The 22425-nt window shown below is 42.6% G+C and overlaps 2 protein-coding genes across 6 annotated transcripts in view; both read left to right on the top strand.

Annotated features, from left to right (window-relative positions):
- UROC1 (urocanate hydratase 1) overlaps positions 1-5660 on the top strand; it is a 39240-nt gene extending 33580 nt beyond the window's left edge. For 3 of the 4 annotated variants that reach the window (XM_083796183.1, XM_083796182.1, XM_083796185.1), the window contains 2 exons: positions 4214-4313; positions 5426-5660. In XM_083796183.1, coding sequence (XP_083652309.1) covers positions 4214-4313; positions 5426-5566 — 241 coding nt within the window. In that variant the 3' untranslated portion in view covers positions 5567-5660. The remainder of the gene's footprint in view (positions 1-4213; positions 4314-5425) is intronic. The other variant, XM_083796184.1, reaches the window with a different exon arrangement.
- A 145-nt stretch (positions 5661-5805) lies between these two features.
- On the top strand, positions 5806-22423 carry ZXDC (ZXD family zinc finger C). 2 transcript variants are annotated; one of them, XR_014571672.1, is made up of 11 exons: positions 5806-11167; positions 11666-11818; positions 12913-12991; positions 13108-13238; positions 14170-14340; positions 14669-15354; positions 16132-16216; positions 17986-18158; positions 19066-19167; positions 20213-20358; positions 21690-22423. XR_014571672.1 is itself a non-coding variant. In XM_083796163.1 (10 exons), the coding sequence occupies exons 1-10, from the start codon at positions 10033-10035 to the stop codon at positions 20297-20299; spliced, it is 2802 nt and encodes a 933-aa protein (XP_083652289.1). In that variant the 5' UTR covers positions 5806-10032; the 3' UTR covers positions 20300-22423. The 2 variants fall into 2 exon arrangements, 1 of the variants encoding a protein (XP_083652289.1); XM_083796163.1 differs by having other exon boundaries at positions 20213-22423.
- The last annotated feature ends 2 nt before the right edge of the window (positions 22424-22425 follow it).

Raw genomic sequence — 22425 nt, 5'->3', positions numbered from 1 at the left:
CTGTACTCTACCTCCTTTGATTTTTCAGTGAGGTAGTTACTGAATAGAAGGTATGCAAGAGCAAAACCGAACAAATGGGATACGAAAGCTTTCTGAGGGCTTAGACACATGGAGTGACAATCTGACTTTACTGATTTCAGTAGTAACAACCACAATGGTCAGGATTTTATTCACAACTTCCGTAATTCTGAATGGAAAATACCAGAATATCTACTTACTCTGGTCATTGCAGTCACAGACTCCAGACGGTAGCAGACTAGATCTGTCTGAATGGCTTTAGTTGAGTTTAACCTTTTAAAATATTGCTTATGGAATACAAGAGAAGAAAAACACTTTCCTTGACCTGTTGTGCAAAATACTTGGAATGTTTTTATGGTGTTTATAATTACTGGTATAGCTTAAGAAATTGCTTATGCCATGAGTGTTCTGTGCATTAATGATGCTTAATCAAAATGATTTTATTCCCTGTCTCTTTCTGGCCTCTATAAAGCCAATCCCTCCTGCACATTCCTAGTCCTCTGAGCAATTCAGACTGGATCAATGGTGAGACTGCCCTGACTTCTGGAAAAACTGGCACTACAGTTTCACTTGTATTGTTGCTGCTTAAGTGAAACTGCATCATTGGAAAGAAGTTGTCCCTGCAGGCAGAGGAAAGGTGCTGTCATTTATGTAATGAATTGGGAAACTAGCATGTGGCTATTCACTGAAATCAAAATATCCATGGAAAAGTAGAGCTTGATTACCCTCTTTACCAGCTCCTATGGCTGCTTAGTGACTTGTCATTGTGGCACAGTGTCTGCTCACCTTGTTCTCAGGAGTAGTCTTAGCCCTCTGTGATTAAATTACTGTGCTTCAGTGAAGAAGGCAGAGCCTGAAAATTAGTCCTGTCTCTGCACGAGCTTTAATAAGCCTCCATGCTGGGACTCAGATGCAGTAACAATGTCGTGTCATTAGATGCCGCGGTCTGCAGAGCCCCGAAAGCCGTGGCACGACAGGTGGTTCTGCTTGGTTTAACTAATCACGGCACCACCCGGGCTAGTTAAAGCACTGTGTCCCTCTGCCTTCTCAGGAGAAAGAGAAGAATAATTTAAAGGTGGGAAAAGAAGCAAAACCATCCCCCAACCATTATAAATGACTTTCTTTGCCTGAAAGACAGATGCTTTTAGGTTTTAGGACTGTTTTGCTTTCTCTCTGGGGAAGTAAAAAATCAGCTTCGTCGTAAAAAATCTCCATGTGCCTGATAAAAATCTTCTTGTCAGCTGATTTGGAAATGTGAAGCATGCGAAAGTTTATAAGTAATAAACATATATTTATAAACAAACATGCATATGATTAGAAGGAAATGAAGTTGCCATTGTACTGTTTTTGTTCAGTGAGTTCAGAAATAGCATTTGCACTGTGCCAAGTTCCCAGTCCTCCTTGTAGAGGCTGGGCTCACCTGGATCTGTTGATAGATCCGCTGTGTCTTCTTTCTGAGACCAGAGAGATGTATTTTACCTGCTCTGACATCCTGCACTATAGGCTGGTGGGCAAACAGAAAAAAAGCAGGATTAATATTTAGCTGGAATCTGCATCACGTGCTGTTGTAGAGATTTAAGATTAACATAGTCTTGACTATAATTACAGCAAATGAATGTTATTCATTTCTTGCTGCCTCTTTATTTGCGGGAGAATATATATTAGCATGGAGCCTGGGTAACCTATAGTAACAAAAAAGCAGAAGTAATTTAAGAATTGAACTGAGCTGTTGACAGTGTGACATCTTGTTTGTGAGAGAGGCCTTGTTTTCTTTGATCACCTTAGAAGGAGACATCTGGAAATTATAGGAGGTAGCTTAGGTCAAAATGCCACATGTTTCTTTAATTACCTGAAAATATGACCCAATGCTAATGAAGGCAGAGAGTTCTCCTTTAAAAGTGAGAGGTTTTGCCAGAAAATCCATCCTAACAAATGTTGGCATCTAATTTATGAGTGATTTTTAGACAGTAGGACAGATTCTGATGAGTAATTCTGATTTACACTGGGGTAACTCTGTGGAAATTGATGGAGAGACTTCGAATTTATGGAGTGCAAGCAAGATCAGACGCTCACTGCTGATGCCTGAGCTTCAAAGGATGCTCTTTGGGATGCTGTGCACAGAGGGGATCTCTACCACTGACAGAACATCATCTGTCAATGTGAAAAATCTTTATAAAGCACCAATCCAGAGGTCTCATCTTCTTATTGTCTGAAATCATCAGTAGGCTGCCTTGAGGGGTGGTCATACTATGATCCTGATTACATTGCGATGACATAACTGATGTTTGTAAGTGTACTCTAGGCTTATACTTTGACAGTAAAGAAAGACTAGTGCGAATTTGGTCTCTGTATGCGGAAGAAGCAGAGTGTAGTGAGGTAACTGGCCCTGGTCTTCATGCAGTGATACTTGTAATGTTGTAGTCCAATCTGGTCACTTCTTTTGGAGAAGACAGTAACAATGTGAACCATTCAAAAAGTAGAATTTGCAAGAAATACAAATGTTTGGATGCTTGTTTTCATCCCAAAATGAGACCAAGAGCGGCATTAGTGAAAGATTTCATACAGTAAGAAGATCCTGGGAATTAAATTCCAAACTGAAACGTGTTGAGTGTCGATCAAAAAGAAATGTTTTATTTTGAATGTCAGAGCTTAGGATATTCAAACATCTCAGTTAAAATGGGATTTTGTTTCAAATTTTCCTGCTAAAGATAAGAAAGTGATTCATCTTCTGATGTTCTCTTATGACAACTGTTAGTTACGTTTCCTGTTGAAAAGAAGGTTTGTTTGTGGGTTTTTTTTGTTTTTTTTTTTTTTTTGCATTTGTAATAGTGGTATATCTAACAATGGCAAAGTAGAGGGAGTTCCAGTAATGGGTAGGATGATTGTGAGACCTGGAGCTCTGAGCTCCTTGCTCGGCTATGTGGTAAGCTTCTACTTATCACACAGGTAGTGTATATAACTAGTGAAAGGGAATTAAAATCGCGTAAGTAACAACATAACATTGAAAAGGGGAAAAATGTGTGTTCTAGTGTCACAAAGCAGAGCTCAAGTTTGTTGAGGCTCCAGTGCAGCTTGATTTTTCCCATTTCTTGAGAAGATCAAGTTACTGCTGGAAAATATTCAATAAGAAACGTTTTTCTGGACACCTAACTCCTGCCTGATTCATGGATATGTCCGATGTTATTCTAAGTAAATTTTGTGAACGTACTCATTCTATTAACTATAAAACATTGAGGACAAAATCCTGCCCCCAGGACCTTCGTTAGTATTCTCTCATACCACATGTTGCTTTGCTGTAAAACATGCCCCATCTCACACACTGCTGATGCTGGGTTATAATGCTAGAAGTCTCTTACAGATTTACAGCAACAGATAATTTTCAAACTGTATTCTCCACTATTCACCATATGCAACAAAACAGGAACTCGAGCAGACCAGATTTTGAAGTGAGACAAGATGTTTTTCTGTGTTTTCCCTGTCCTTTTAAAACCAGACTGGTATTTCTCCCAAGTATAGTCTGTTAGTTTGGAGCATGTTTCTGTTCCTCTTCTGCCAGTAAGTCTGCTTCCTGAAAAGTTGGCACTGGTGTCTTTAAACATCTACGTATCTCATGCAAAATGAATGACAACTTTTGAAATGATCAAGGCAGATGTGCATTAAGCAGTGGTTAACACTTTTTAAATTAGAGATGCTCTCTCATTTGTCTTGAGAGAATATAAATAGATCCATCTGTCTGCTTCAGTAAGTACGCAATCCTCCTCACGTACCTAAGTATATGGCAGGCTCTAGTGTAGCAAACACGATCAGCTTACCCTTCAAAAATACCCTAAGATAGGTAACTCGCTAGTCCATCAGAAGTGCTAATCTTTCTTTACTTGTTTCTAGAGCCAGTACAGAGTGCGGTTCCCAGGAAGCACAGCATAAGCTTAGTTTTTGGCACTCCTGCTTAGAGGAGATACTGACTGCCAGCAGCACTTTACATGAAAGGTAGAATAGGTTTTATGCAGCTCAGAAACTAGTTCCACCCCCCCCCCCCCTTTTTTTAAAGTATAAAAGAGGTCACTTAGTTTCTGTTATTCAACATAATTTCTGTTTTCTTCCTTCTTCCAGTGCAACTGAACAAATTCATTCCCGTAAGTTTTGTGGGATTGGCTCCAGTTCTTTCGATTGAATTCTCTTATGTTCATATTTTCAGGGGTGAAGTGATCAATGGGGGATTCGGCTTGGTTTTGGATGGGTCCACAGAGGCTGAAGAACGAGCTAAGATGATGCTCAGCTGGGATGTTTCCAATGGAGTAAGCAAAACTCACTATATGCATTCACTTTATCTTCTTAAATTCTAGATCTAGGTATCTTGAAAGGCTTGTCACTGAAGTGTCAGTTTGCACAGCCCTTGCTACCATTAGCGTTTTTGTCTTCACTAGTGTCCAGATAGATCCTGTTTGGTTTAGTACTGTAATTTCCATCTCTGAAGTGGCCAAGATGGTTTTTATTTTTCAGTTCAGATAAGTCAGTATTTTTGTATCAAGAGGTCTTGATTCAGACACTATAGTGAACCTTTGAAAATATACTGCCAGGAATAATCATAGGTGAGTGGCAGGGAAATTGACTTGCTGACTTGAAAGGTCATTTCTAGCTGTTATTGCTATGATCCTGGCAACTTCTTACTAGCCTTACATTAATCAAATGTGTAAACATTTTGCTAAGTTGGAACCGAAGGATTTTCTTGCTTGAACACTTTTGAGCCTGAATATTTCACACTCTGCTATGCAATTCATAATGCAGAGACTTGTAAACCATTGTATACAAGGAAGTGCTTATTCCCTTTGTGTCAATTTATGATGTTTTTTCATTTGGGATACCTTTCTTGTACATAGACCTAAATGCAGAACTTTGCTATTGGAAGAGAGGTTTTATAGTTCCCTGCTTGTCTGTGGAGTTTCATTCATACATCCTGGCAGAGAATTTGGCACCTTGATTTCATATTTTGAAAATGCATTGAGAGACATTTATCCAACTAAAAAAGCATCAAGTGTTTAAATCATACTGTTATCTAAAGAAACTGCTAGTTTTTACCAAACTGGGATGGAGTACACGTTTTTGAAGAGAGAATTTTGGGAAGTTTATAAGGTACTTGGCCCTACCAATGTTATTAGCCCAGCAATATGCTTCTGCATGAAAATGTTCCAAGACCATCCAAATATTCATGAAAATTAAGTATTTAAAAAAATGAAGCTATTTAAAAAAAATTTTACTTCCAAAATCAGTAAGGAAACTAGAAACTGGCAGAGTTGAAAGATATATTGTAATGAAATTGGGTGCCAGTGTTTGCACAAATATTGCATAAGATGGGATGTGGCATGAGAAATGTACGATTTTTACACTCACTGATTTTCTTGTCTAACAGGTTGCAAGACGCTGCTGGTCAGGTAATGACTATGCTTATGAAACGATCTGCCAAGCAATGAAAGAGAATGTCACACTGAAAGTGACTCTTCCTCAAAAGGTGGTAGATGAAGACATCTTAGAGCAAGCCCTGCAAAGTTAGTGGTATTCCAAGTGCGATGTCGTCCTGGCAGAAATATTTGAAGCTGCTTCCTTGATATCCTACCCGTGCAATTGATAAAAACCTTGCAACTGTCTCCTCCTTGTGAGTGAGTTTTTCTGTTTTCTGTGTTTTGTTTTTTTTCCCTGTTAATAGAGCAGGCCTATAACAGTCTGTGACAGGTCCCCTGATGTCAGGAACAGCCTTTTTCACTAACATAATGGAAGGCTATTTGCAATAAGAAACTATTCATTTTAAGAAAATGAACTGGAATTTTGTCCCACAAAATTAAGAAAAACAAAACACAACCAAACTTATTCCTGATAATTCAGAATTTGAGACTTCTTAGCTCTGGCAGATCAGACTTCAAATTGGAAATTGGAACTCTTCATTCTAATTCAGAGTCTGCTGCTATCAGCAAATAGTCATGAAATCCAGTAGTCAAACATGTTGATATGTAAAACAAATTTATCATTTGGCTGTTGGAAGATGCACTAATATTACATATGCTAGAATCAAGCTTTTCTATATCACCATAAAAACATTTAGTTATTGCAACAGAAAGACAGGTAAACTGTAAATGGCCAGTGCAGCTTGCCTGCATGTGTTTCTCCCTGAAATCATTACCTGAGGAAAAAGAACAGAATGTAGTGCCAATTATTTAGGTAGTATTTAAGTAGGTTGGGAGGGGTGGTGGTGGTGGAGAATCAGAGGGTGTTAAGTAGTAGAACACTTCCAAACATCTTAGACTAGAGCCAGAAAAACGTGGAACAACTCATGATAAATTCGTGGGAGTCATATTCTGCTTCAGACTGAGATAGTGCCCTGCTGCTGAATCTGCCGTGTGCTTTGCTGCCCCACACTGATGAGTTTCTTCTGCAGAAACACATTGCACTCCAGCAGTTTCCAAATGGATGGAAACCTCCATAAAATCTAGATCCTGAGTGCTGTCTGACTTTCTGATATGAAATAAACTAAAGCATCAAGGACAGGATGATAAGGGCTTCCTTCACACAGAAATTGGTTATAAAGTAAGAAAGAGAAAAAGGTCTTTTGGTCTCCCTTCCTCCAAGAAAGAGAGAGGAAGACGCAGACCCCAATATGCCTAGATGCAACCAAAAAGAAACTTCCTATTTTATACTTGAACCTACCATTATATTTGTTAACGGTAACTCACTGAAGTATATATTGTTCTAATCAGCTATGAGGCTGAAGTGAAAACTGAAGCTTTCTGTGAATGAACCCCCTATACACATACGTATTGTCAGATACATATAGCTATATTTATATGCACACAGAGAAATGTTTTACATATCGGTATGTGTACAAAAATAGTTCTCAGCTATCATCAGCCTCATGCTAAGTACAGCCCTTGCCTATGGGCCTCATTCCGACAGGAACACAGAGCGCCAGCAGCCCCTGCCTCAGTACGTGCGTGGTTCTGGACATGCATCGCTGATCCAGCCTGGCACTCGATCTGCTTGGCACGGGATCCATCACCCCGTGGTGGGAAGGGGGGGTTACACAGGTAAACCTGTGCTGCCTGCTGCAGGTGAGGAGCGATGAGCTAAGTCCTCTGGACTGTGGGGTCTCAAGAAAGCAAGTAACTGTTAGACCCTGTGGTACTTACCAAAAATGTACTCTCTGTATTGCCTCTTGGGCCCCATAAAGAAAACCTTTATTTTTTTTTTATCAGAAATCAGTTCTTTACTCTGTTCACATACTGCATATGTCTCCAGATGAATAGTGAGAGTCTGGCATCTGCTTGCAGCTGAACCTTCTGTGAAGTGCAATCTGCAGTTCACTGGTATTGCTTTACATCATGGAAAAAATGCACACATTGACAAGTTGTACGATTGAGATGTGAGTAGATGACAGCCAGATTTGACAGCCTTTGCTTTGACATATGTTATGCGTTACCTATTATTAATAACCACACTGAGCTGGGCCTAAAGTAGCTGTATCATATAAAACCACTCTAGTTTTCACAGCCAAAAGAACTGGGGTACTGTTTTGTCATGAGGAACATACAGAAAATATAACGGCTTTCTGTATTATGGAATGTATACCTGCTCCATAGTAACCCTAATGCTGAATTGAAAATATATCAAAGACAAAATTTTGAAGAAATATTATGGAATTTTCACTTTTGTGTTATTTAGTACTGACACCTGACAGCATGCTCACCTTCACACCCTAGACAAAAAAAAAAGGAACCCCGTTTTCCTCTTTGCAACTTTACTGCCAAGAGGACATAACCTTGCAAGTACAACTACATTTAATGTCACCCAAGTCCCTGGGAGTTTGTAACTCTGGGCCACCAGTAGGGAGATACAGAACCTGAAGGCATATACACGAGCTTCTAGCTGAAGATGAGGTTATGAAATCTTTGTCTATTAATTAGTATGAATATGGCAAACGGATTACAGAAAGGCAATGAGCTGACAAGCAGCTGGTCTTATTTAAGACTACACACTGCTGTTAATTTTTGAGTTATAAAGTACATAGAGTTATGTGCTTACTCTTAAGTCTACTTTGTGGTCCTTTAACTGTATATTTCAAAGCACTTAACATATGCAAACTGAGGTTTACAGTACCTTTGGGAAAGCAGTGGGAAACAGCAACCTATTCCCGCCTGCTGGGAGGAAAGAGCAGGTGATTTTGAGCGTACAGAAGCCATAGACCAGGCCAGGGTGAAGATTCCTATTCTGAGCTTGGCTCAGTCTCCTTATTTTTTCTGCTCTCTGCTTGTTTGCAGAGAAACTGTGACTATGAATGAGCAATTGTTCTGCCTTGTTCAGTGAGGATGCAGATGTCATTTCTAGGTAGATGACCTCACTGCTGGAAAAGCTCAATGGAGGCAGAGCAGTCTCTCAAACCATGTATCTGCAGTCATTGTATCAGACCCTGACAGTGGATATAGAGGTAGTGAGTTTTTGTAGTGAGGTTTCAAGCTTCCCCCAGGCTGAAATGTCCTTCCTATGAGCTGCAGTACCTCGATGCTTTCCTCGTAACACAGACACCTATCTGAAAACCTTGTGCGTGACTGCAGATAGAGGCAAGAGAACATCAGAGCCTGGGGAGGAAAAACAGCGTGCAAGATGCGTGTGTGCCTAAGTACAGTGGCTTTTGAATGCAAAAATTTTCTGATGTCTGCTGCTTGCTTTCCTAGTTAGAATCTTGTCAAGTCTCTCCTGGCAATGGCAAGTTAGATTTGTGGCTTTTTTTTTTCTGGCCTTCAGCTTGACATCCATCAACTGGGGAGGAACCTATGGCTTGAGCAGTAGGTCCTGGGCAGATTTTTCTTTTCCTAGGAACATGCAGGAGAGCTGCTCAAAGGTGAAGTCAGGATGGCCTGGGGCAGCCAACAACAGGAGTGACCCAGACCCAGTCAGCAGGGGGGTAAGAGGGATTTTGGGGAGGCTGAGCTCAGGCAACCAGAGCCTTCAGCCTCTGCAGAGTCAGCTGTGAAGGTGCAGAGTGGGGGTACCTACAGCGGTATTGCAACAAGTACCAGTTCCCCCAGAGCCAAGTGTGGCTGGACAGCAGTTCCCCATCCTTGCTGTTGGAGATTTGATGCAAAATTGCTCTGAGGAAGGTAGAAGTAATTTGCCCAGTGGAATGATCATAGCACCATCTGCTGGGCCTGCTTGAAGGACTTATGTTATTTCCACCACGAACTACAGGAAAATTCTGTTTTGCTTAAAACTGGAGAGAGAAATTCTCCCAAATAAGTGGGGAGAAAAAAAAAAAAGACCCACACCTCTTTTTATGCATTAACTAGCTTTCTAGGTGGTGGTTGTTTTGTTTTTTGTTTTGTTTTTTCAGGACTTCCACCACCTTCAGCATCCGTATGTCATTTTAGAGCCCCTTTCCTCCTGCCTGTCCCTCCCTCTGTTAGTGACGTTGGCAGTAGGGTGAGGGTTGGACCAGGTGGTCCTGAAGGCCTTTTCCAGCCTTAATGATTCCAGGATTTCTCGCTGGCCTCCCTCCCTCAGGTTCCCTCTCTGAGGGGCTGAGGTGAAGGAAGCAGCACAGCCACGCTTTCAACGTGAGGGAAATAATTTGCATCCCTCCTGGCTGGTTCGTAATGCTGTTTTTGTGATCCTAATAACAGTGAATGGGCTATTTTGCCAAAACATTCACGTATTCCAACTCTCCCACCATGGCTGCAAGTTTAGAAGCGCTCTACCCTGGCACAACTTCTCCTTTGGCTTTAACAGGAGTAACAATAATAATAATACGGAAACAATTCCAGCGATGCCTCTTTACAGGGCAGCCAGCACCACATCCCCAACCCCGCTCCTGCAGCACCTCCCGCCCGGCCCCGCTCCGCAACTCCGCTCTCCGCCTTTTCCCCGGCGCCTCCCGCTCCGCTCCGCGCGGCTCCGCGCTCCGCGTTTCCCCGCGGGCCGCGCCGGCCCCGCCCCGCGGCTCCGGTTTCAGCCGCTGCTACAGGGACCCCCAAGATGGAAACGCAGGGGCTGCCCGCCGCGGAGGCGGCCCGGGCCCGGCCCGGCGCCCAACATGGCGGCCCCGCCGCGCCGCCCGCCGCCCCGCCGCCCGCCTGGCAACCGCCGCCCGCCGCCGCCTCCTCCTCATCCTCCTCCTCCTCCTCCTCGCCCGGCCTCTACGTCAGCTTCCCGGTGCTGCTGCTGGAGGAGAAGCCGGAGCCCGGCTCCAGCCCGCTGCCCGGCCCCTGCGCGCCGCCGGCGGGGCCGCCGCCGCCGCCGCCCGACAGCGACGGGCTGCTGCTCGTCTTCAACGTGGTGCGCGGCGCCGCTGAGGCCGGCCCGGGCGGCGGGGAAGCGGGGCGAGACCAGCAGCAGGAGGAGGAGGAGGAGGGCGAGGCCCCCGGTTCTTCGCCGCCGCCTCCTCCTCCTCCTCCTCCACCACCTCCTCCGCCGCCGCCGCCGCAGCCTCCGTCCCCGGCGCCCCGCGAGGTGCCGGAGGAGGAGGAGGGCTCCTTCTCGGGCACCATCACCATCAACAACCAGAGCCTGGTGGTGCGCATCGAGAACGGCGTCCTGACGCTGGGGCCCGGCGCCGAGCAGCAGGCCGCGGGCTCCGCGCTGCCGCCGCCTCCTCCTCCTCCTGCGGCCGCCTCGTCAACCTCCTCCTCCTCGTCCTCCGAGCCCCCGGGCGGGCCCCGGCCGCGCTCCCCGCCGGCTTTCCCGTGCCCGGAGCCCCGCTGCGGCCAGGCCTTTCCCCGCAAGCAGCAGCTGCGGCTGCACCGCCTGACTGCGCACGGTGGCGGCGGCGGAGGGGGGGAGGAGGAGGACGGCCGGGGGGCGGCGGTGACGGCGGCCCGGCCTTTCGGCTGCCCGGTGCCGGGCTGCGCTTGGTCGTTCGCCACCGCCTACAAGCTGCGGCGCCACCTGCACTCGCACGACAAGCTGCGGCCCTTCGCCTGCTCCGCTCCCGGCTGCTCCAAGCGCTTCACCACCGTGTACAACCTGCGGGCCCACAGCCGCGCCCACGAGCAGGAGGCGGCGCACAAGTGCGAGGCGTGCGGGCAGCGCTTCCCCAGCGCCGCCCGCCTCGCCGCCCACCGCCGCCGCAGCCACCTGGAGCCCGAGCGGCCCTACCGCTGCGATTTCCCCGGTAAGGCGGCGCCGCGATCGTCCCCCGGGTTTTCGGGCCCTTCCTCGCCCAGTGGGGCTGGCACCTGTTGGGGATGGGGTCTCCCGCCCTTGCCCGCTGGCTGTTTCGCAGCCCCCGCTCGGTTTTCTTCCCTGCCGCCTCGCCTTCCCCCTCGGGTCGCCCTCTGGGTGTCCAGCAGGCTCCTGTTCCCCACCGCCTCGGTTGTCTGGGAGTTTGGCACCTTCCTTACGGCTTTGGTAGCCTGAGGTCGAAGCATAGGTGTTTGGCTGTGTGCCCTAGGCCAGGCTCTACATGTTCTGATCACTCACCTTGTCTAAGTAGCTATAACCTATGCAAATAACACAAACCTTGATTGTGTTTTTCTTTTTTTTTCCTGTGTGTCTGGATGTACTATCCAGGAAGACGATGAAGGTCCCTAACTAAAGCAAAACAAAACAACACACCTTTCCTGAACCACTTGTGTATCAAGCTGATGTGCTGTTTCCCTTCTTTCCTCAGGCTGTGAAAGAACATTCATCACAGTGAGTGCGTTATTCTCCCATAACCGAGCCCACTTTAGAGAGCAAGAACAATTTTCCTGTTCGTTCCCTGGCTGTAACAAGCAGTACGACAAAGCCTGCCGACTGAAAATCCACATGAGGAGTCACACAGGTATTCACAGGGGCACCTTGCACCTTGGGGAAGTACGTAGAAGATGATGTGTGAGCAGTGAATTTCAGTTTGCTGGAAAGGCTGATCGTCTTGAAGAGAGGAACAAAGACATGAGTTACTTAAAGGCAGTGAAAATGTTTGATTCTTGGGATTCTAGGAGTTCACTGGACGTACTTGTCAAATCTGAAATAACGATCGACATGTGAGAGATAAGGCTTTTGGCATGTGAGCTTGTTCATAAAAATTATCCTAGCTCTATTCCCAAGTTTGTAGACATTCAGATCATTATGTAAATTCTAATCATGTTCAAAATAAGATGCTGAAAAAGATTCTCAGAACATGTAAAATGTCTGTGCTAAGATTTGAAACAACGCAAAGATAAATTTCAGGTCAAGCAAGCACTCCTGACTTGGAAGGACTACTGCTGAGCTGAAATCTAGCATTTTAATATTTTAAAGACAATTTTGTGTACTTGCTGCTGTCCTGTGTTTTCCTGGTTTCATGGTTTTACAGTGCGTTTCAAGAAGTGTCACTTTATTAAGTGAAGGTTAATAGAAGTGTTGGAAACTAACTTTAAGTACTTCATTGTGCTGTAATCAACATACAGTCACAGGTCATGAAAACAGGAAAATTATCCTCTCAGTTATGTTTCTGTTTTGAACAATGCCATCACTGGTTATTGAAGCACCTTCACGATAGCTGTGGGTTATTTGCAAAGAGTGTTTGGGAGAAAATTAGGAGAACACTGGGGAAGGTCTGGTTTTAGAAAACAAACAAGGAAAGGTAGGGTGGGCCGTTAGTGCTGAACATAAAGAGCGCAAAACCAGGAAGGACCATGGTTTTTGATAAGCATAAGATGGATTGATAATGATCTGTGCTCCCAGGTGCATGTGAGAAAAGGCAAAGTCCTTGTGTTAAACAACATTCAGACTTCAGGAGAGGGAAGGGGACATCACTACTCAGAAATTATTTACTTGAGGGGATGGTCAAGTCTTCTTGTCTTAATCTTATTCAATTTAAGCAGCTTTTGAGATTTCTTGATAGTAGTGTGTAATTTGGTATTAGATTATTAATGTAACCTTTCTTTGCTTAAGGTGAAAGGCCTTTTATTTGCGACTTTGAAGGCTGTGGCTGGTCTTTCACCAGTATGTCCAAGCTGCTGAGACATAAAAGGTAGCCTTTTCTGGTTATGCTCTTCTAAGTCACTTGCTATTTATTTTTTTTCGTTATTATTGCAGTAGTTAAACAGCGGGTTTAATCTTGCCATTGATGGTTTCCTTCCTTTGTAGGAAACATGAAGATGACAGGAGATTTATGTGTCCAGTAGAAGGCTGTGGGAAGTCCTTCACAAGAGCAGAACACTTGAAAGGCCACAGCATAACCCACCTTGGTACAAAACCATTTGAGTGTCCAGTAGAAGGTACAGTTCAGCTTTTGCATTAACTGATAATTGGTGTATATATAGCCCAAAGGTAGTGTGCTTTTCCCCAGACACAAGCTAGTTACAGGATCAGAGAAATTTAGAGTCAGCCTTTTAACTGAGATTGAAGAGGTAAAACAGAAGATGTAACTGAATTTGAGTGATCACTTTCAAATTTATGGATTGCCAAGAAAACAGCGGTTCTTGCTGTAGGTTGTTTTTTTTTTCTTTATGCTAAACAAAAACTGCTTTACTCTGGAAAATCCTACTTCTGATGCTCAGTTTCTGCAGCTCAGATTTATGACTTGGTTCATCAAAAGCAGTGAAAAGTGGTACCATCCAACACTTCCAAGGCCCCATTTTGTTGCTGTGATGTGGTCTTGGCTGTTCAGTGGTTGCTCTGTGATAGGTTCTGCTGCTGGAATGGCCGTGTGAGTGGTTTCTGTTGTGGTTTGTGGTCACGTGGGAACCTAACTGACGCTCCGAGTTTCTTAGCACTGCATCCATCACTTCAGTAAGATTCCAGGAATGTAAATGTCTTGGGTCTGATTTTGAATATTCTTCATAAAGTAAAACAGCTCCATTTCGTGATTGTTTCTCCTTTTAATGTTTTTTTCCAGCAGCCAGCATGAAGAGTTTTCTCTTAAGATGCCGTAGTGAGGAAGGGATGTACTTTACACTGAATGATTTAGCATTTCGTGTTGTTGGAAGCGAGGTTGCTGAACTATTCTACCCGCTGAGATATCCTCAGTGTAAAACAAGAAAGTGTATATGTGGCTGTCTTCTGATTTCCTCTAAACATATGTCCAGACACTGCAAAGCAACAAATAGAGTCTGCAGAGCTCTTTTGATTTGTTTTGTTAAGACACTAAAAAGAAATATCAAATTGAAGCTAGATGAATCTATAAAGCCTTCCATATCTTTTTTGCAGGCTGTTGCGCAAAATTCTCAGCGCGTAGTAGTCTGTATATTCACTCCAAAAAACATCTTCAGGATGTGGACTCGTTAAAGACGCGTTGCCCTGTATCAAGCTGTAATAAATTGTTCACTTCCAAACACAGTATGAAGACACACATGGTCAAACAGCACAACTTCAGTCCAGGTAATGTATTTGTTTCAAACTGTGGCAAGGTGTAATCGAACACCTAGAAGTTTTTAAAAGCTTCCTCCTTTGATCTTTCATATTCTTTTGTCCCCATTGTCTGATGAAAAGGGGCCCGAACCCTGCCCAGAAAGATTAGTTGCATTTAGTATACTGTTCCTGTTTTATCTTCACTGTGTTCCCCAAGAGCAGATGATAGTATGGTCTGTTTGTGCATTTTCTTATCCATGTTTTTGTATCCTAATAGCTCCTTCTCCTGATAAGTCATAGCATTTTCTCCCTTGTTTGTCCTAACAATTAAAGATGTTTAAACTGTATTCTGTTGCAGATCTCCTAACTCAGCTTGAAGCAACCAGCTCCCTCACACCCAGCAGCGAACTTACCAGTCCGGGACAAAGTGATCTCAGCAACATAGACCTCGTGTCCCTGTTCTCCAACGTGTCAAGTAACAGTTCTGGAATTGCAACAGATATGGCGTTAGTGAACTCTGGAATAGTCACGATAGATGTTGCTTCGGTAGGCTCAACTCTTGGAGGAAACCTGCCTGTCAGTAACAGTTCTTTAAGTCAGGCAGTTGATCCGTTGATACTGGTGGCCAGCAGCGATATGCCGCAGAGCCTGGACAGTTCTCTCTTGCTGGGAACCAGCACAACAGTTCTACAGCAAAGCACTTTAAATTTGGATGATGTACAGACTGTCAACGCAGAAGCCTTGGGTTCGCTAGCGTCTCTGTCAGTGAGGAATTCCAGCCAAGATGTGCACAGTTTGACGTCCAGCAATAATTTAACAATTGACACAGCCACTTTGACTCCTTCTAGTAGCCTTGGTGGTACCAACGTGCCTGAGTTACTTACGCCAACTAAAATTGAACGGAATTTGCTTCCCAGCTCGGACGTTGTTGGTCAGCAAGAGGGCAGCAAAGTAGTGACTCAGTTTGTTTTCTCCAACCCTCCAGGAAGCTACAGTGCTCAGAAAGAAATGGATCTTAGCGCAGTCACTGGCAGCTCATTTTTGGTATGCGGTAGCTATATTCATTTACCCTTAGATGAGTGAGACACCCTGAATTTGGGGATATCCATTGCTACTTACACCTTATAGGCAGACTCCTTTCTTGGAGTTTGCAGGTGATGTGTTTTGGCTTTTATTGGATGAAGGATGTAGAATGTTATGTTGAGTTGTGTGTTGTCAGAATCAGAATGGTGATAAGTTCCCTTAAGAACAGTTGCAATTCTGGTGGGGAGAGTGAAGGGAAAACCTTTCAAAATAAGGGATTTTAAAAATATCCATCCATCTGAGGATGAAATGGGATGTACAAGAAAACCCAAGAACAAGATGTTCTCATGTACATTACAAGTACATGTAACGTACAAGATGATCTCATGTACATTAGTTGCAGGGAAAGATTTAAGTTAGGAGAGTAACTGAAACATATTCATCTCAGTCCTCATTCCCATAGCTGTTTCAAATAGTCATTCCTTTCTGCTTTATTATGTTATTGGAAGCCTGTTTACTTACAGCATGAAGTATTCTTTCTATTGTGATGTTTACCATGTTAAAATCTAAAAGCTTACAAATACAGAGCTAACTTCCTTTTGTGTTGAACTCCAGATATTAAGTACATGCAGGTAAGTTATTGAAACCCTAATCTGAACAGCATGGGAAATAGAATTCAGTGTTTGCAATATAAAAGATAACCATGACTGGGAACTCAGTCTGTTCTCATTGTCTTGGTTAGTTCTTGCATTCAAAACACTTTGCACCCTTTGCCTTTTTTTTTATTTCTCCCCTCAGGAGAGCAGTGGGTCTGCGAGAACAGACTACAGAGCTATTCAGCTAGCCAAGAAAAGAAAACAGAAAGGGAATGGGAGCAGCACAGGTGAGAAGACGCTCATTTTGTTAAATTTGTTAAACACAAGTATTTAGGGGTTTTGGCAGTGAAATGGGAGCAGCTATCAGAGTACGTTCTTAACTAACCCATCCATTTGTCGGTAGTTAAAATAATTGTGCCTATGGTGTACCATTTGTTAATAATAAAATCACATTCTGTGGAATATCAAATTCACAGTAAGTTTACAAAGAATTTTGCACCCTATGTTCTGTGATTGTTAAAAAGATATGATGCTTCCATCTCTTCATCTGCTGTTGATTTTTCTTATTAAAACAAACAAACAAAAAGCTATGGTCGCTTTTGGTCTTACCTTGTGGGTTCTCATTTATTCTGTACAGACAATGAAAAGATCAGCTGGATTTCTTTAGCTTCTGTTTTTCACTTAGTAACACTGTGTAGGTAGTGTTAAGGAATTGATTTCTTCAGTTATCCAGAAATACTCAAACCTCTCTGTTAGGTTTTAGTGTTGTAGAGAGCAGGGTGAAATTTAGGTCATAATTTCAGACGTGTCCTCTTTATCTTAAACAGTAGCTTGACTCAAAGCTGTCTGATGTGATCGTACCCTGTTACTTTGTCAGATCAAGTGTGTTCCATGACTCTCTAGGCTTGCACAGACTTGGGCATTTGAATTATGCCTACCCTTGAGGCTGGTGTGGTCTTTTATACATTTATATCTAGTTTAGTTCTTCCTTGCTGCCTCTTCTACCTCTGAAAATAAAGGTGGTAAGTTTTAAGGTAAGTTAAGGGACTGGTTCTGAATTGGGCACTATCATGTTTCTGTATCTGTAAAAGCTATAGCTGCATGTATTGTCTGGTTCAGTGAATCATCATGCAAAAAGATAGCTGCTTTATGAAGTTAGTTCTAAGTGTGTTCGTATCATCAAACATATCTTCTGTACATTGGTTTAAACAGATGATTGCACTTAATCTGTACCTGTTTATGAAATGGCCTCAGAAAATGCCTATTTCCTTTCTTACTCAAGACTCCCAGCGGTCAACTTTTCACCAGCTGTTACTGCCTTAATGCTACTGTGTGATTGTATTTCTAATTAGGCTAAATAAAAATTGTGGAGAGAAATTTATTTTTAAAAGGAAGTTGCCAAAGCCTTTTATTTACTATAGATCAAAAAATAATCCTGTCATCTGGTTATTCTTTGTATCCTTATGTTTATTTTGATTACGTTTGTGGTTTTCAGCCTTTGATAAAAGAAGCTGGTTCATCTTGTTTTAAGCTGAAAATAATTCTTAAGGTGGTGATAGAATAGGCTACAGAAGTACACCTAACAGTACTTCAGTTTTTTTTATCTGGAAGTATGCGAGCTTCATTGCTTCACTATGCTTTTTTTTTTTTTTCGATTTGGAAAAATTGTGTACATGACTTCTCAGGAAATGAGTTGCAAAATTAAAAATAGAAAATGCACTTCTAGTTCCTAATTCCTCTCTATAACTCCACAAATGTGCTGGTATTTCTGTTCTACCAGAGGGGAGAGCCCTAAGCTTAGCAATTTGTGATGTGGTTTTAATGGCATTCATGTTGAAAGATAACTGCTCAGTCAGCAGTTGGAGTTCATCAGCTGATTGCTGTCTGGCCTTTTAGCTATCAGATGGTGCTTAATTATATTGCACTGTTCCAGGCATTTGCTATGTAGTGCTAATTAGTGGTACAGTGTAAATTAACTGCATAAGATTGAAAAATGCTAGCAAGAAACTTTGGCAAATTGCTTCTGACTATCTAAATATTAAACCATCTTTTTCAGGGGCATCTGGCTCTGGTCAGAGGAAAAGCAAAGGTGGTAAAGTAAGCCCTACTAACTTTTCGTCATCCAATACTGGCAGTCGACTGGGTGGCAACATTGTTCTGCCAAATGGGGGGCTGACAATAAGGGACCCTGCCACTGGAGCACAGTATGTGCAAATTCAGCTTCTTCAGGTAAGAGTTGAGGAGGACAAACATGCCCGTCTCTGTTACTTGAACTAGCACGTTTATAGACGAGTCTGTCTGTCTGTGAACTCAGGTACGACTCTCCCTGGAGAAATACTCTCCTGGAAGTTTATATGAAATGCGGCTTTAGAGAGGTCTAGATGTGCCTGAGAACAGCTGGTTCAGTCATGCAACAGCTGGGGCCAGAACCCCGATGCATTGCACAAGTGGATAAGATATTTTTATTTGTTTTAGTGCTAACATTCAGTCCAGTCTGGACCATATGGGCCAGACTGTAGGGAGCATCCTATTCAACTTCTTAAGCTGGACTTTTTCCTCTTTGAAAAAAGAAAGTCTTTCCCTTTGACAACCCACCTCCACTCCTGTCCCTACCTTCCACCAAAATTCTTGCATTGCTCCATCTTTGTCACATATACAAGGTAAATAAAACTGACACGAAGAGTTTTGTGCAAAATGAAGTTTCATCTAAAACTGGTATTCCTCTAAACTGTTGAAATAAAGTTTGGCTTTTTTTCTAAAAATGCCTAATAATCCATGTGAGCTAGTTAGTGGAGCATGTTGGGCAGTACATTTTTGGTCTGGTGCATATCTTTGTATTATCCAGAGAGAAGGTAAGTTCCACTTTATTCCTAACAAGGATATTCAGTATGGAGGATTCCTAACAAGGATATTCAGTATGAAGGAAGCTATGGGCAGAGTTCTTCCTTTCTGTCTTTCTAGGTTTGGATTTAAGTAGTAGTTAGCTTTATACATATCTCGGTGGGTTTAGGCTTTATACTAGTACAGAGCAGTTGCTTTATCAGATCTTTTAAGACTCTAAGGTTGAGTGAAATTTGCTGTATTGTGCCGAGATGCTTCAGAGTCTTGTAATTGCATCATGCTTCTGCCTTCACAGGATGATCCCTCAGGAGAGGGAGATTTACCCTTTCAACTGAGCTCGCAGTCCTCCTCATCACATTCTCAGCTTACAGTGGATTTACCTGTTCACATACTTCAGGTACAGCATGTCAAAGCTGTTGGGTTTTATTGGCTTGCTTGGAAGTGAATATAGCTTACTGTGAACTCTGATGTTCTGCCTAATGGAAATACCCCATTTTCCATTAGGAGTTCAGAACTGCGCTGCAAGATTTATCTTGTGTGTGTTACCAACCTGTGACGCATCATAGCCACTTGTTTTTCTTCCTCTGCTAATGAATAACTAGGCATTACTAATTTATTACTGAAGTGCCCCATTCTTGTTTTCCTGATCCCATTCTGCAGGTATTAAGTAGGTCAAGAAAGGGGATCAGAATTGATATTCTGATCTGTAACAGGCTACGTGAAGGGTGGGAAGTGGGCAATAAAATCTTGATCCTAGATGTCAAAGAGGTGTTTATATGGGCATGGCTGTTAGATTAAAGTCTGCTCACTTCTGCAATCCTTGGTTTTATTGCTTGTTAACTATTCAGTGTCAGTGGAAATTTAGTTGTTTGAATGCCGAAAGCTTCATATGGCTCAGTGTCTTGCTGCTAGCATGAATATTTTGGTATCTGCTGTTCCGGTAAGCTGCTTGTCAGTGAATATGAGCAGCTGAGAACCAAGCAGCAATGAGTGATTAGCACATACATAGACCAGATTTTCTACTTGACCTTGTGGAGCTATGGTTTTGTTAAACTCTGCCATGCAGTATTCTTACCAAGTGTGTGTGTCTTGGATATAGAAAATAATTTTTTGTATTTGGGAGAAGCACTTTACTATGATAAATGTAGAAGTGCAGGAGTACTAGGATCATTGGCTGTGGTAGAGAGTTAACAGAGGAAAAGCAAATAGTCAGTGATGTTAAATTTTATCTCCCTTAGTAATATTCGTGTAAAATTTTCCAACGAGAAACTGGAGTGGCACTGTCTGAGTGGGTCCCCAAAGTAGGAGAGCTTTATGTTTCCTCTAAACAGCTAAAAGCATTTCTCCCATCTTGGTTAAATGTCAAGGTAGTCTTAGTGATAAACACTTAAGAGCATCTAGAGCACCACTGAACTCTTCATGCTATCTATTTGCTTTAACAGGAGCCACACAATTCCACTGAAGATGATGCAGGTTCTGATAACTCTCAGTTCACTGGAAGCACAATAAACTTACAGGATCTGGAGTGACCATTATTAAGAACTATTACTTGAAAACAAATTGGGCAATCATGTCTTGACAAAGTGAGGTAACTGTGTGGGTCTTTTTCCAAGGAAAATATGAAAACTAGGAGTACTGGACTATGGTTGCACTCTTTGCAATTTGCTAAAGACAGTTACAGCTGAAAGATTTTCTTTAAAAAAATGTAAATCCTACTTGATGTGCCTGTGTAGTATAACCTGTCTGCCTAATGGTCACAGAGACTGAGGCAGGCTGCTGTACAGTGTTGTTTCAGGGAGAAGTACTGTATTAAACTTCAAACTGAGGTAATATTTACTGTTTTCACAGGAAAGCAAGTATTCTACAGCTAACAAGTACAAATTTATAAACCTGCCTATGACAGTTCAGACTTCCCTTCCGTTGGTCTCCTGCTGGAACCAGTGGCATTGAGGAATTAAAAGCTAAAATTTGCAAGTATTTTACGCGTGCACACATACAGATTGTTTTGGCCCCTGTGTTTTGGCAGAAAACTGGAATAAAATGTCACATACAACAAAGTTAATGTTCTACACCATGAAAATGAAATGCTCTAAAGTCTTTGTTTTAGCAAGCTAGATTCTAAATGTTAACTTAGCTGTGAATCAGTTTGTAGCTCATGTTGAGTTTCTCCCTTTCCTTGCTCCTGCATCCCAAATTATCTGCTGAATTCTTCCAGCAAAACTTGAAGAAAAGAACTGCAATAGAACTGTACTCACTGTAAGTGATTAGCTAAGACTCCAACAGTGTCTGAGAGAGGTTAGTTTTATCTTTGTGTTCCCTTTTTCGGGAGAGATGTTGACCGTCACGTAAATTTTAAGCACCTTGATTATCTCTCATCTATGAACTGCTGCCAAGTTAGCTGTAAACTGGCCACTACCCTTTTTTTTTTTTTTAATGGAACACTGTTAACACTTTTTCTTTATTGATATCACAGAGTATCACATGCACGTGGAGCTTCCGTCTGGTTTACAGAATATGCAGTTGTTAGAATATGTTGGGAGGGGAAAAGAATTGTTACCTAGTAAGATTTGTCCCGCTGAAAAGCTGCAGTTTCTGCCGGGGGGTGGGGGGAGAGGTTGTATGTACTGTACTTATCTGGATTGAATTGCAGACACCTAAGTACGTTTAGGGTTGTATGGGGGAAAAAAAACCACCATTTGGTTACATTTTAAGGTGGCAATTTAAATGTTTCTTATGGTAATGTACTGAATGCCTATAAAATTATGTATAGGAATTTGATAAAAGGGTGTATGTACTGTTTTTTATTCTCAATGAGGTGTGTGTATGCACGTATGTGTATATTTTTTATGAAATAAGATTATGTCATGCAGAAGAACGTTGTGATCTTTCTAACCTTGCACATATTTATTTATTTTACAGTTTTACTGATGTTGAATTCACACGAGGTCATTCAGAAATGCTTTTACTTCCTGTGCCTTTTGAACTATGTATGTGTCCAGAAAAATACTTTTTTCGGTTAATGGGAGGGGGTGGGGGGGAGCATACAGGTTACGTTTAACTTCAGGTCCTGGTTTGTAGGCAGTATTTTATCTTCTGGTTGAACCAGTTTTTATTTTTTCTATCTTTTGCTTAACTATCTGAGCATTGAAGTCTCTCTGTTCCTCTCATCCCGAGTTTACAGTACATGTCCAGGGAATCTCATAACCCTCTCAGGTGGGGTTTCGAAACCAAGCTAATTGGTAGGGGATATACTCGATGGCTGTGACCACAGCGTGGAACCCACTCCTGAGAGGTAGAAGGGTTGAGGAGGAATCATGCTGAAGGGACTACTGGTGCTTTTCCTAGTGGTCACTGTGCTCTCTCTGGAAGCTGAAACTCCTCAAGCTCCCATTGCCTGTGTTGATCTGTTTTCAAGGACCATACCAGTTCTTAATCTAACAAAATGGCCAAGGAACACTCCATCTTTTTATGGGACTTGCAACTGAATCTTTATACTTCTGAAAATGTACCTCATTCAGCTTTGTAAATGAATGTAAAGCGCTAACCTCTGGGGGCCGAAAATTGGATCACTTGGCTTGAAGTCCATTGCTGGCAATGGATACCCGAAGAACTGCTGGTGCAAAAGGGTTAATAAAGCTTTTTTTTTTATGGTCAG

Source organism: Anser anser (assembly GCF_964211835.1).
Source record: "Anser anser genome assembly, chromosome: 12".
Lineage (NCBI taxonomy): Eukaryota > Metazoa > Chordata > Aves > Anseriformes > Anatidae > Anser > Anser anser.
This window is presented reverse-complemented; position numbering and strand designations above follow the sequence as displayed.

What these genes read in the sequence shown, in the direction of transcription:
- ZXDC (XM_083796163.1), top strand. Translation starts at nt 10,033, where the DNA reads ATGGAAACGCAGGGGCTGCCCGCCGCGGAGGCGGCCCGGGCCCGGCCC. An exon ending in ATTTGAGTGTCCAGTAGAAG is followed by an intron (nt 13,239 to 14,169) that starts GTACAGTTCAGC and finishes TCTTTTTTGCAG; the next exon opens with GCTGTTGCGCAAAATTCTCA. An exon ending in TACCTGTTCACATACTTCAG is followed by an intron (nt 19,168 to 20,212) that starts GTACAGCATGTC and finishes TTGCTTTAACAG; the next exon opens with GAGCCACACAATTCCACTGA.